This window comes from Galeopterus variegatus, unplaced genomic scaffold, assembly GCF_000696425.1.
Source record: "Galeopterus variegatus unplaced genomic scaffold, G_variegatus-3.0.2 Scaffold3166, whole genome shotgun sequence".
Lineage (NCBI taxonomy): Eukaryota > Metazoa > Chordata > Mammalia > Dermoptera > Cynocephalidae > Galeopterus > Galeopterus variegatus.
The window spans coordinates 96,476-110,579 of record NW_007729277.1 but is presented as its reverse complement, the minus strand read 5'-3'; the positions used below and the strand labels follow the sequence as shown (position 1 = coordinate 110,579).

The following is a 14,104-nucleotide window of genomic DNA, read 5'->3' as shown; positions in this document are numbered from 1 at the left end:
AGAATTATATTAAGTGAAACAAGTCAGGCACAGAAAGAGAAATATCACATGTTCTCACTTATTTGTAGGAGCTAAAAATAAATAAATAAATACACAAACAACCTGGGAGGGGGGAGGGAAGAAGACACAACAATTACAATTCCTTGAAGTTGATACAAGCGAACAGATGGGAGGTTGTTGGGAGGGAGGGGGGAGAGGGAGGAGGGAGGGAGGTTTCAGTAATGGGCCACAATAATCAACCCCACTGTATATTAAAAAAATTAAATTTAATTTAAAAATAAATAAATAAAAATAAAATAAAATACCACTTTTAGTTTTAAGGACACATGTTTTAATTTGACTTCCAATATCTTGTGTTTTAGTAGTTTGCCCATGTATACTTTCTTTTTGCCTTTATTTTATTTATTTATTTTTTTTAAAGATGACCGGTAAGGGGATCTTAACCCTTGACTTGGTGTTGTCAGCACCACGCTCAGCCAGTGAGCGAACCGGCCATCCCTATATGGGATCCGAACCCGGGGCCTTGGTGTTATCAGCACCACACTCTCCCGAGTGAGCCACGGGCTGGCCCTCTTTTTGCCTTTTATATAAGTCCTGCTTCATCTTTTTACATTTCAGGAATAAGTATCTTTAAAACACTGATTTTATGCCCGTACTGGGCAGGAAAATATTCTCAGAAACATCTCAGTTGCATTGTCAAATGATTATTAAAAGAAAAAGAGGCTTCCGACAAAATAGCTAGGCCATTCGTCTAGTCAGACATTACAGTGGCTGGTCTAGTATCTTTTTGGACTATAAATGTAATTTATCTTTAATCTAAACCATCAGATTTATATTTACTCTCTTGCTATTTACTATTTATTAACTAAATTTACAGTAACATGATGACTTTTTTAATCTTGGATATTTTGGCGTTTTTTTTTTTTCAGCAATTTAAATAAAGAAAAGTCAGCCTTACTACAGATGAAGAATCAAATGGCATTAGATTTAGAACAACTTCTAAATCATCGTGAGGTACTTTTTCCATTTTATTATAATTTTTTACAGTTTTAGGATTTTTCAGAATCCATATTGGGTTAAGTTTACTGGATTCCAGTTGTTTGTGTTCATTAATGACTTCTCACATTTTCATCTCACTGTGATCTGGCGTTTTTTTATTACTCTTGTGATATACTTTATTCTTAGAGTTTATTCTTATTCCTGGAATGCCCCTTCTTGTTGACCAGTATTGCTTTGTCCATATCTCTGTCATTGGATTTCCATATTATTTAATAATTATCTGTTTCATCTCTACCACTAGACAGTAAATTTCTTTACTGTACTGTGTCTTATTTATCATTGTATGCCCAATGCCTAGTATAAAATATTTGTATTGAGTTTTAAAGTTTATAAAGTTCTTTTATTTTTATCATTTGTTTCTCACCAGAAATCTTTTGGAGTAAATATAATCCCTATTTTATAGAAGGAGAAATGACTCAAGTGGCTTGCCCAAGAGGCCAATTAGTAACTAAGAGATAAGTTCAGTTTTGTTTTATTTTTTAAGTCAGGTTTATTGAGGCAAAATATACAAACAGTAAAATTCACCCTTTTTAGCATATATTTTTGTGATTTTGACAAATGCATACAGTTATGTAACCACCACCACAATCGAATAGTTCAACTACCCCCCAAAATTATTTTATGGCCCTTTAGAATTGACTCTTTTCTGCAACCCCCAGCCCTTACAACCACTAATCTATTTTCTATACCTACTTCTGTTTTATAGAATGTCGTATAAATGAAATTATCAGTATGTAGCCATTTGAGTCTGGCTTTTTTTCACTTACGATAATGCATTTGAGATTGACCCACATTATTGCAAATGTTAGTCATTTGGTCCTTTTTATTGATGAATAATAGTCCATTGTGTGGATATATCACAGTTTGTTAATCCACTCACCAGTTGAGGGACATTTGAGTTCTTTGCGTTTTGAGACATCTAAAAATAAAACAGCTGTAAACAATTGTGTACAGGTTTTTGTGTAAATATGTTTCCATTTCTCTTGGGTCAATACCCAGGAGTGTGACTGCTGAGTTGTATGGTAAATGTATGTTTAGCTTTCTAAGAATCTGCAAGACTTTTCTAATGTGACTGTGACCATACTTTTGCATTCCCAGCCGCAATGGGTGAGCATTACAGCTGCTCTCCATCCTCATCAGCAATTGGTATTGTTAAGCCTAGTTTTCTTATCCAAAGCATTTTTTCCACTGATCTATCACTGCCTCGTCTTAGCCATCTTTTATGATTTTGTTATTCTAAAAGAGAAAGAACTGTTCGAAACAGATCATTGGTTTATGAGTATCCTGAAGACATTATTTCCTAGTTTGGGAAAGGTATACCAGATGCTTGGGAAGAAATTATCGGAGGTATATTATTGAGAGAAATGAACTGGGGACTATTACTGGAAACAGTTCAAAGCTACATATCCTAGAAACAGTATCAAAGAATTGGAGGATTGTCTATATCCTAGAAATGAGTGGATTCTCTTAAAGGTGTCTTCTATGTGATGAGTGAAAGGGATAAGAAGGTGTCGTCCCTGGACTAGATTTTAGAGGTGACTTTTAGGTAGATAGGTCAATTTAACAACAGGTTACAGAGTTAGGAAAGCTTCTCTGAAGATATTTACTCCCTTTTCTTACTTCCTACATTCCAGGCCTTACCCATGACTACTACTGGCACTTACATCTTAGGATTCTGCCTTCCAGTAGTTGTTTCTTCACTGTGGAAGCCTGATTCATTTACTGTGTGGAATTTTCACAAATGTTTTTGAAATTGAATATTTAAGAAATAGTAATTACAGATGACTATTCAGATGTATGAACTACTTTTTTTTTTTTTTTTTTTTTTTAAAGACCGGTTTGGGGATCTTAACCCTGGACTTAGTGTTGTCAGCACCACACTCACTCAGTGAGCTAACCGGCCATCCCTATATGGGATCTGAACCCACAGCCTTGGTGTTATCAGCACCACACTCTCCCGAGTGAGACATGGGCCAGCCCTGAACTACATTTTTTTAATAAAGCTTGAGTGAGACATGGGCCAGCCCTGAACTACATTTTTTTAATAAAGCTGTGTAACAAGTATTTTTTTCAGAATGGCAATTCTCCTTTGATTTTAAATGATTATGCTAGACTCTGAAAAATATATGAGCAGTTTTGATTTTTATATTTTATATGTCATACTTGGAATCACATTATTCACGAGTCCAATAAAAACTAAAATGCTGGGCCAGCCCAGTGGCACACTGGAGAGTGCGCCGCTTGGGAGCGTGGCGGCGCTCCCGCCGAGGGTTCAGATCCCATGTGGAGACCGGTTCCCGCTCACTGGCCGAGCGCGGTGTGGGCACAACACCGCGGGGTGCAATCCCGTTACCAGTCAGTAAAAAAAGACAAAAAGGAAAAAAAAAAAAAAAACTAAAATGCTTTACTTAGTGGGTTGAGAAGCAAATATGGGATTCTAGTTATGTATCGGTGTCTTTTTGAGTTGTTTTTGTTTATGCATGAGAATTAATACTAACGAGATTAAACTACTCATATGGACTGCCTACTACCACATGGCATCAGTGAAATTTGTATGGATAAATATTCAGTTAAATAATTGTCAGTTAATTTTTACACATTTGACAGTACATCTTCATTTGGGCAATTATATATGTATATATTTTTGTTTGTTTGTTTGTTTTTGAAGACAAAATATATTTTTTCACAATCTCACACTCCACCCCCTGGGCTTCAAACACAGATCCCTTACATCAAAAGGAAATGCAGGCTGGCCAATTAGTTCAGTTAGTTAGAGCATGATCAAGGTTAAGGGTTCAGATCCCTGTACTAACCATCCATCAGAAAACAAAACAAAACAATTCAAAAGACACTGGCACATTACTAGAAACTCATTCAGTCATTAATAATTAGTCCAGTCTATCATCATATTACATGAATATGTCTCCCTCATTTTATAACCCACTTATTCATTTCTTTACCCTCAGCTACTATTTCTCCTTCTCTCCGTTAATATCCAAACTTTTCTACCTTTGGAAGGGACATTAGGATCAGCCACTGTGCTTGTCTAGAATTCCAGCAGCAATACTAGTGTAGCAAGTGCCTCCCCCTCTGTTCATTTCCATTCATATAAGGTAAGGTTACACAGCTGCAGAACTAGTTGGATATATTTACCACCAGGCAATATAGCTGCAATCACTGTTAATCCCAAATTTTTCCAGATGGGGTGAAGGCACAACCCACTCCTATCAGGCCCTTAGGAATTCTGACATAAGGTTTAAAAACATTGTTACAGTTTCTTGCTTAGAAATCATCCCTGCTTACAGCATTTGTCCTGTAGTTGCAAGACCTGGTCCTAGAACCACTGCATCAGGTAGGGGGAAAAAAAGATTGAGATGATATGGGGAAGAAAGAAAATTATAGCTGTTATACCAGTGTATTCTTTCCTTGGTAAGAATTGTATAGTCACACCAGCATCCTCCCCACTCCCTCTTTCCAAGATCTACCGGGAAAACAGAGAACTAACTAGCAGTGACATTCCTTTAGTCCCACTCCTGCTGAGTGTGAACACACATTTGTGAAGGCATGTAAGCCAGCCCTTAATGCCTATGTCTCTCCCCATTTTAGACAACTAATGTTTTAATTGGGAATTATATTTTAATAATTGAACAGTGTGGATTTTCATAATGCCAGACATCTAAAGAAAAGCAACTATTTTTCTTTTCAAAACAAAGTAAAAATTAAAGCTTAGTAAATCAAATCTGATCAAATCTAAGAAACCAGTTAATAACAAATTACATAGTATATGCAGATGCAGAGGCCTGTGCAAACTGTTTATATGGACAGAGAACAGCTGGTGATCCCTGGAAATGCTCATCCATTCACTCAAACATTCACTAGAATTCAAAGAAACAAAGAGTCTGCAGGATTGACTTATTTACTTCATGGCTCTGGGGACGATGTGCTCAGAATAGCCAATAGATCACAGTTGGATAAGAATAACTCTGATAAATATATTTTGAAAGTGAAAATCAGGGCTAAGGCTAGAGCAAGGCAAGCAATGCACATAGAGCACAAAATGTAAGGAGGTGCCCACACTCGGCACACAGGGTTGACCGTGAGAGCACTGCCTCCTTCCAGAGTGCACCTCCAGTTCTGCTGACCCACGTCACCCTAGTCAAGACCTGGGTAAATTATGTAATATGAGTGGTGGTTTTGATCAGCTAAATTTTGACAATTTAAATTAGTGATTTGAAAGAGAACAAATGAACCTTTTAAAGTTTCTCATTTTCCTTTTTTGCATTGGACAGGTCTGGCTCTGATTCTTAAAACAGTGTTACTTAGTTCTGATAAGGCTGTATATATTCGTGTGATTTGAAATAAGATCAACAACTCATTTACCCTTTCTAACAAAGTAGGTGTTATATGAAAAAAGAAAACAAGTAGGACAATCCTAGGTTGACACTAAAACATTTGCGGCATGGCCACAGAGAGTTTTTATTTTCTATACTAGTGTTAGCTCAAAAATATTAGCTTAAAAGGCTCTGTTCTCATCTTGGGAGTTCAGTTGTGGTTGAAGATTTCCACGAATGTATATTGACCTCTTCTGCTATTATAACATTTTAGTATTTATATATTTTAAAAAATTGTTGTGCGTATTTGGAATTATGAGTGGTATATTAGGTAATTTATAGTCTCAATGCTTCTTTAGAGAAAAATATTAGTTTAGTAACTTTTAAATGTTATAAAAATGTGAAGAAAGGGTAGGTGTGGAGAAAAATAGCATATTTGAGGTTGCCTTTTCATACTACAGAGTTCAACTAGGTTGGTAAATAAACTAGTTAAAGGTTATGCACAAAAAATGCTAACTAAAAACTCATCATAAATTGGATTGCGATATCATTCCTGTCCACATCTCTCCATTCTAAATTCTCCAAGTTTTGTCCCAGTATTCAGTGAAACCTTCATAAAGCAGAGTGAGGTGGAAAGGGCAAAATATCTTTCCTCTCAAAATTCCTTCTGTGAAGGCAAATTTAATGTCATGTTCTGTGCCATTGTAGAAGATCAAAACAAAGCCTGGTGTGATGTCTCTTTGTTATGTAAAACTATTTGAGGCAGTCTACTAAGTACTTCCAAATATATTACATAATTTAATCTTTATTATAGTTCATTGATAAATATCACTGTCAGCGGAGTTGAGACGGAAAAAAAAAAGATAAATATCATTGCCCGCATTCTACAGATGAAAGTGATGCTGATGAGTTAAGTAACTTGACCATGGTTACATACTGTCAAAACTAAAAGTAAACCTATTTTTTCCCTTAAAAAAAAAAAGAAGCTTATGTTCTTTCTCCTTAGTCCCATTTAGACAAAAATCTCTTGATGAATTATTGCTTACATTAGTTCCAGGAAAAATTTTGCCTCTGTAAATGAAGTTATATCCTTCTTTCTTTCTTTTGTCAGAAAATGAAAACATTCTGATTGAATGTGTTTCCTTTTTCGTCTTAGTTGCCAGAAAACTCAGAGCTGAGTGTCTTAACCAAGTGTTTGTTTGTTTGTTTGTTTGTTCTTCTTTTACTTTGATGCCTCAGAATAACTTGTTTCCTTCAAGTGGACTATAATCTATTTTACTTTTAAATGGCTTCACTTTGGGCTAGCTGGGTAGCTCAATTGGTTAAAGCATGGTGCTGATAACACCAAGGTCCAGGATTTGATCCCTGTACCAGCCAGCTGCCAAAAAAAAAAGACCACAACAAATACCTTCACTTCACTTTTATTAGGATTAAGACCTCTTGGGTGTAAAAAAATATAAATCTTAAATAATTCGGTTAAAGAGGAGGTAAAAGGAAAAGATCAACTGTTATGATCTCACTCTTAGATAATAGTAGCAGGATTTCAAATAAAACATTCAGTTTGAAAAGATTTTAAATAATGTGATTTCTTAGAATGGCTTCTTTCTTGACCTTCTCTCTCAAAAGTCATCAATTGCAGGGCCAGCCTATGGCTCACTCGGTAGAGTGCGGTGCTGATAACACCAGGGCCGCGGGTTTGGATCCTATATAGGGATGGCCGGTTCACTCACTGGCTGAGCATGGTGCTGACAACACCAACCCAAGGGTTGAGATCCCCTTACCGGTCATCTTTTTAGGGATGGCCGGTTCACTCACTGGCTGAGCATGGTGCTGACAACACCAACCCAAGGGTTGAGATCCCCTTACCGGTCATCTTTTTAGGGATGGCCGGTTCACTCACTGGCTGAGCATGGTGCTGACAACACCAACCCAAGGGTTGAGATCCCCTTACCGGTCATCTTTTATATTTGGTCATACGTCCTTAGAATATAAGCTTTTGAGGGTAGGAAAAGTAATGTGGGATCCGAACCCTCGGCGGGAGCACCGCCACACTCCCAAGCGGCGCGCTGGGCCGGCCCACATCTTTGGAAATTCTAATTCTGCTTTTCTTTATATATATTTGGTCATACGTCCTTAGAATATAAGCTTTTGAGGGTAGGAAAAGTATCTTTTTTTTTTTTTGTCTTTTTTCGTGCCCGGCAACGGATCGCAACCCTCAGTGTCGCGCCCGTACCGGACCGGGACTGGCAACGGGATCGCAACCCTCGGTATTGCTCCCGCCCCCCGCTCAGCCAGTGAGCGGCTGGTCCGTATGTGGGATCCGAACCCTCGGCGGGAGCGCCACCACACTTCCCAAGCGGCACACTATAGCAGTGCGCCACCGGGCCGGCCCAGGAAAAGTATCTTTAATCAGCCAAATATCTAACAAACTACCGAGCTCAATTTTAAGGTGATGTAAAAGCCCATTTCTCGTGACTTTTTGAGCTATATTAAGGGCAGTGGTAAGAGCCCCACTTAGGAAGCTGTTCCAGTATTTCAGAGAGTGATGGTGGTGCAAGACAAAAATGGACCAATTTGAAAGCTACTTAGGAAGCAGAATCACAGTGCTTGGTGGTTGATTGAATTTAGGGACTGATAAAGGGAGGATGAATGAGAATTGATGCCCAGGTTTTGGGCTTGTGTCTTGGGCCTGTGGTGGTGCTTTAAAGAACATAGGAGGAATAGGTTTGGGAAGAAAAGCACAAGAGATATCTAAATACATATATCCAGTAGAGAGTTAAAAATGTTGAATCTTGAGCCCAAGAAAGAGACCTAATCTAGAAATAGAGATCTGAGAGTCACAAGATAAAGATGGGTCTTTACATGGAAGTAGATTAAATGAACTAGTCAGAGTACACAGAAAACAGAAAAAGGCCTATGACAGAATCTTAAAGAGCACCAACATTTAAGAGATGGACATAGGAACAAGTGCTTACACAAAGAAGAGGGAAGAGTGACCAGAGTTGGGAGGAACAACAGGAGAGGAGAGTCAGTGAAGCCCGGGAAGAACGATTCAGAAGGGAGGCAGTTGTCAGCAGTGGCATATGCTGTAAGAGGTCAGGCCAAACAAAGATAAAAGGAAAGTACCATTTGGAAATTAATAAGATGCTAAACCAGTTTCAGTGGAGCTAAAGGGCAGATTGCAGTGAACTGATGAATGAGCAGAACTGGAAAAAAGGAAAAATAGGTATTTGAAGAAAAGAATATAAGATGATCAAGGAGGGGGCACGAGATCAAGAGTTTTTACTTCCCAAAATTTTAGACTATCCAGTTTAAATGATGATAGGAAAAAGCTAGATAGAAAGAGACACTAAAAATACAAAAGAGAGGAGATAATCAATTGAGCAAAAGTATTAGGAAAGGAAGAGATCCATAGCGAAGTGATGGAGTTTAACTTTAGGTCAGAGCATTACCTTTTCCATTTTGAAGAGTAGAAAGAAAGATTACGTGAAAATAATGTTTGTAGGTTTGGTGGAAAGAATTTAGGCAGTTCTCATCTAATGGATGTTTTCTAATGGAAAGAGACATGATAGGGTCAGAGTTTTGAGGAAAATAGAATTTTGAAATAGCTATGTAATGAGTGAATGATATACATTACAGAAACATAAGAGAATTACAAAGTTGAAATGTCATCTATTTATAGTAGTACCATACTGTATAAGTTTTCTTTAGCAGCACTCAGCACCCTAGGTATAAACATGGAGAAAATGGACAACTCGAATGATCCGGTATTATATTCTGCTTCTACTGTATGTACATATATACATGTTCAGCTCTCCAGTTAAGTTGTAAAGCTGAAATTACCTTTATATTTCTTACATCACCTACATTTTGAAATACTGTGGAAAAAGCCAGCAGTCAAACAGATAAGACTTGGGTTCATCTCCTAGCTGTTCTAGTTAATAGCTATGATTCTTGGGACAACAATTTCACCCCTCTAAACTCAGTTTCCTCATCTATAAATAAAGGTAATATCTACTTTGCAGGGTTATGTGAGGATTAAATAATGTAGTCAGGTTCCTGGCATAAACAATAACTCAGTGAAGGTTCCTTTTCATCTTTTCCTTCCATTTCAAGGGTCAGTTTAAATGTTATCTGTTCTTTGAAGCTCTCCCTAACTCAACAAAGAAAAACATATCCTTTCCTACCAGGTTCCTATGACTTTTTTATTATTTCTATTAATGTTCATATCACTGTATGTCACAATTATGCATCTGTCTTGCCCAGTAGAGTGCCAAATTCCTCTTTGTATCTTAACCTTTAGGTACAGTATTTAGCACATGACAAGTACTCATGTGAATGTTTTTTAAACTAATTGTGGTCATTTTTAATCTTCATAATAATTGTACTAAAAGCTGTCAAATGGAAAACTTTAGAAACTGGCGTTTGATATATGCTCATGCCCTCCCCTCAAAAAATAAGTTGCAGTGTGATAACTGATACCATTCCAACTGGAAAAAGCACAGAAGCTCTCCTACAACCAAGAGCAATTTCAAAGCACTCTCTCAAAGTAGCCAATAGGAAGTCATGTCTGAAAGGTTTGTCTTGAGTAGAGCTAGTCCTAAAATCCCGGACATGGTGGTTGTAGCCACAGCAGCCTCTATGGTTATCAAAACTCTAAAGTATAAGACCTCTGGTTTTGAGACCTGGGGTATCTTCTACCCTTTCATCCAGTCCTTCTGCCAATAACATCTCACAGGGCCACCAGTCATTTCAGTTAGTATTTAACTAGAATTCAATCACTCCTTACTAAGTACCTAGAAAGTGCAAGGCCCCACAGTTGCCTCCATGTTGGACTAACTCCCATTATTTCAGATAACTTTCTTCTTATGGCAGCGTATACTACTTAAAGAAAAGAAAACAAACTCTGTAGTTAGCCAGGTTTCTTAAAAGTGAAGTCACAGTATAATTATCATTCTTTTATGGTATGTTTATGTTCCCGGAATCTAACTTGTATGTTCTTTGTGATTTCTCGGAAGATTTCAGGGACATTTCAGCATCCCAAGTGCCCCTTAGGCAATCCACTTCATAAGGGGTTCCAACAAATTGCATATTTCTATATACGTGTCACTCTCTTTGGTTCATGCTTAACCATTTTGAAATTTTCTTAAGAATACCTTTTTACATGTTTTTCTTATAGACCTATGTAGTTAAATGTTATAGTCAGCATGACTAAAAAAAACAAACCACCACTGAGTGGGTAAATTAATTTTTCTTTAAATGAAAATTTAATTATTTCTTAGATTCATACATTTCTCATCATAGTGTTGCTCTTTGAGTTCATTTCTTTTTTTCATGGGCTGGCAGTTAGCTCAGTTGTATAGAGTGAGATGTTGGTAACACTAAGGTCAAGGATTCGGATTCCTAAGGCCACCAGCCACCAAAAAAAGAAAAAAAAATTTTTTTTTTTATTTGCTGGATATAAATGAGTGTTTTAAAGAAAGGCAATTATTGTAGTGAAAATCTAAAACGTACATATACAGTATGTCATATTTTCCCTACAAAGTTTTAGAATGCTTATTTTTTCCATATAAGGGTATGTGAATTCAGGTCTGAGGAAATTCAGAGAATAAAAATATTGCAAAACAATGCTCATTGCAAATGTTATATTTACTCATATTTTCTGTGTGATAGAACCAAATCTGTTATTTAATAGGACTAATAATATGGTGAATTTGTATATCTTCTTTTTACCAAACTGTATAAAACACTTTCACATCAATTACTTTATACTACTATACTGAGGGAATAGTTATGGATTGCTTTCAACCAAGTATTATATCTGGGAATAAGAAATCATAGAAAATAAAATTTTAAATTATTCCTTCATAGTAGGAGAAGTGGCCTTTTGCTTATGCTCTCTGGTATTCAAGAAGGAATTAAGCTTTTCTCCCCCAAATAGAATCTTTTCAATAAATAATAAGAATGTTTAATATTTACATATTACTTTATAGGTCTTTTTGTATTCATTATTTCACTTATAACAGCCCTGTGGTCATCTTATACCCATTTCACAGAAGCAGCAAGTGAATCTCAATTGTCTATTCTGTAGAATGTTAACTCTCCTCAGTTTTGAGTTGCATAAAAGACACTTGAGTTTCTTTTAGATTGTACTCTGTGGACCAGTATGTTTATATGGACTTGTACAGAACTTAATAGAATTAGGTCATAATTATTTGGGTTTCCATAAGAATTTTGGCTTCTTTAATTTTTTCATCATTTTCTTTAAAATTGCAAATATCTTTGTTGTATCCTGCTTTATAAAGCTCTGTCTTGTGTAAAGCACCATATCTCATCATAAAACTATTTTATCTGTGTATATATCTTCTTTTAACTTTTTCATATCACATTTTCACATCTATATCTCATATAGGCCTATCATTTTCTAGTTGTTTTTTCTTTTTAAAGAATCAAATATGTATTTTTCCTACTGTACTTTAGAAGTTTGTGCTGTTTTCTTTTAAATAGTAAGTACACTTCTCTGACCATTTTTAATTATTAAGGAATGAGTAAATGATCTCTTGCTATCATTTCTAACCCTGTGGTTTTATGACTCTCTTAGAATAGTAGCAGCTTATAACAAACCAAATAATTTCAAGACATAAAGAGACACACACAAAAAAAACTGCAAACTATTAAAAAAAGTCTCTTGAAATGTGTGGTGGCCAGAAGAAGATATTAAGTATTAACAACATGAGGTGATTATAATCATAATTCTGTTAGGGAACGTATTGGCAATATTTTTATATTAACTTAACAAGTCATTGATTGCATATCAAGGAGCAGTAAGAGAAGAAGGCTGGGAATACAGCATGGGCAAAGTATAGGCACAGGCATGAGTCATACCCTGAAAACCAGGGCTCAAATTGAAGGATAGGGGTTAGAGTCTGAAGTTGATGCTGACATTGATCAACAAGACTATACATCAAAACCTATCATATTATATTGAAGTAGTAGAGGCCAGAAACTAGACAGCAACTAAATGAATACTGTTATAGAAGGGAAAGCAGTGAATGTAGTTGATCAAAAAGACAGGCATCAAGAGGACATGAAGCCAGAAGGCAAAGCAGGGCAAGTAGTCAGAAGTTGTCCCAGGTATTATTCAGTAATGAGATGAGCTCAAGGGTCTGGGCAAAACAATCAGAACAGAATCAGCATTCATTCCCATACTTCTGTTTTAAGTCGACAATGGCAGTAGATTTCAAATCAAGGGCCTACTTCTGTGTGTTAATACTATCTTCCTCTGCCTGGATCATGTTGCGAATGATCCTAAGATCATATCCAAGCTTAGGAAAGAATGTTTCAGGTGATTAGTTATGTCCCTGAGGCTATGACAGCACAGTTGTCTCATATTTGCTATCATTCATGTAAAAGCTTGAGTTCTCACTAAGCTTTCGGTCATAAATAGGGTAGAGCTCCAAAAACGTTTATGTCATCTTAAATGCATTAGAATAAGGCATATATAGACGTCATCCTGTTCTGCTCTAGCCAAGACTTCTTTATTCTGTTTCAGGCCCAAAACTTTCAATACTAAGAGATAATCTAAGGAAAACAAACAGGATGATGAAAGAATTCTTTTCAGTCATAAGAGAGATGAATGAAGTGGGGATGCTTAGAGAAGATAAGACTTAGAGACAGATAGGAAACTCAAAGCATGCATATAAAAGAGGCAGTAAGAGACTTGCTATACATGTCTCCAAATGGTTGGAATTAAAACAAAAGTATAAGCATTATGAGGAGACATGTTTTGTTTTGTTGTTTTACTTGTTTTTGTTTTGGGGGTTTTAATTTTGTTTTGTTTTGTTTTTGTTGTTCGGTAAGGAAAAACTACATTGATACTTAATTTGTCTTCGTTTTTCAAGCCTGAGCTAGGTAGCCATACGGTTAGAGGGGATTTCTTTTTTTTTTTTTTTGTCTTTTTTCGTGTCCGGCAACGGATCACAACCCTCAGTGTCGCGCCCGGACCGGACCGGGACCGGCAACGGGATCGCAACCCTTGGTGTTGCGCCCACACCTCACTCAGCCAGTGAGCAGGAACCGGTCTGTATGTGGGATCCGAACCCTCGGCGGGAGCGCCGCCACACTCCCAAGCAGCGCACTGTAGCAGTGCGCCACCGGGCCGGCCCAGAGAGGGGATTTCTTAATTGTGTATAGAGGCTGGGTTAAATAACATGAAAATCCCTTCCAAACCTGAAATTGTGTGTAACAAAGGCCTTGGTAGAAGGCATTTGCATTGTTGTGTGCATAAAGATAGCTCTGAAGCCAGAAAGAACTTAATTTGAATGCTGGTTTCACATCTTAGTAACTAAATAAGCTTGGCTAAATTTCTTGAGCCTTCTAAGCCTGAGTTTTCTCATCTTCAAAACTGAAATAATATCTACCTCTTTGTATTTGAGAGAGAATTAAATTATTATGTAAAATACTTAGCACAAAGCCTGGCACTTCGTAGATATTCCATGACTGTTAATTCCTATCCCCTCTCTTCCTCCCTCCAGACCTAAAATCTTTATATATTTCCCCTGAGACAACAAGACAATACTAGGATGAAGTGAGCCTACAAATGGGAAGGAGTATTTAGATGGGCAGACTGAGGGACTGTGGAAAACAGCATTTGCAAATACTGATGCTTATTCTCTAACAATTTTGCCATACAAAATCCGTTTTGTCTGTTGTTT

The 14,104-nt window shown here is 36.9% G+C and overlaps 1 protein-coding gene across 1 annotated transcript in view; it reads left to right on the top strand.

Moving 5' to 3' along the window:
- Positions 1-14,104, top strand: part of LOC103599966 (progesterone-induced-blocking factor 1) — a 164,090-nt gene that overhangs the window by 132,176 nt on the left and 17,810 nt on the right. Inside the window, exon 12 of the mRNA XM_008584173.1 lies at positions 930-1,014. Coding sequence (XP_008582395.1) covers positions 930-1,014 — 85 coding nt within the window. The remainder of the gene's footprint in view (positions 1-929; positions 1,015-14,104) is intronic.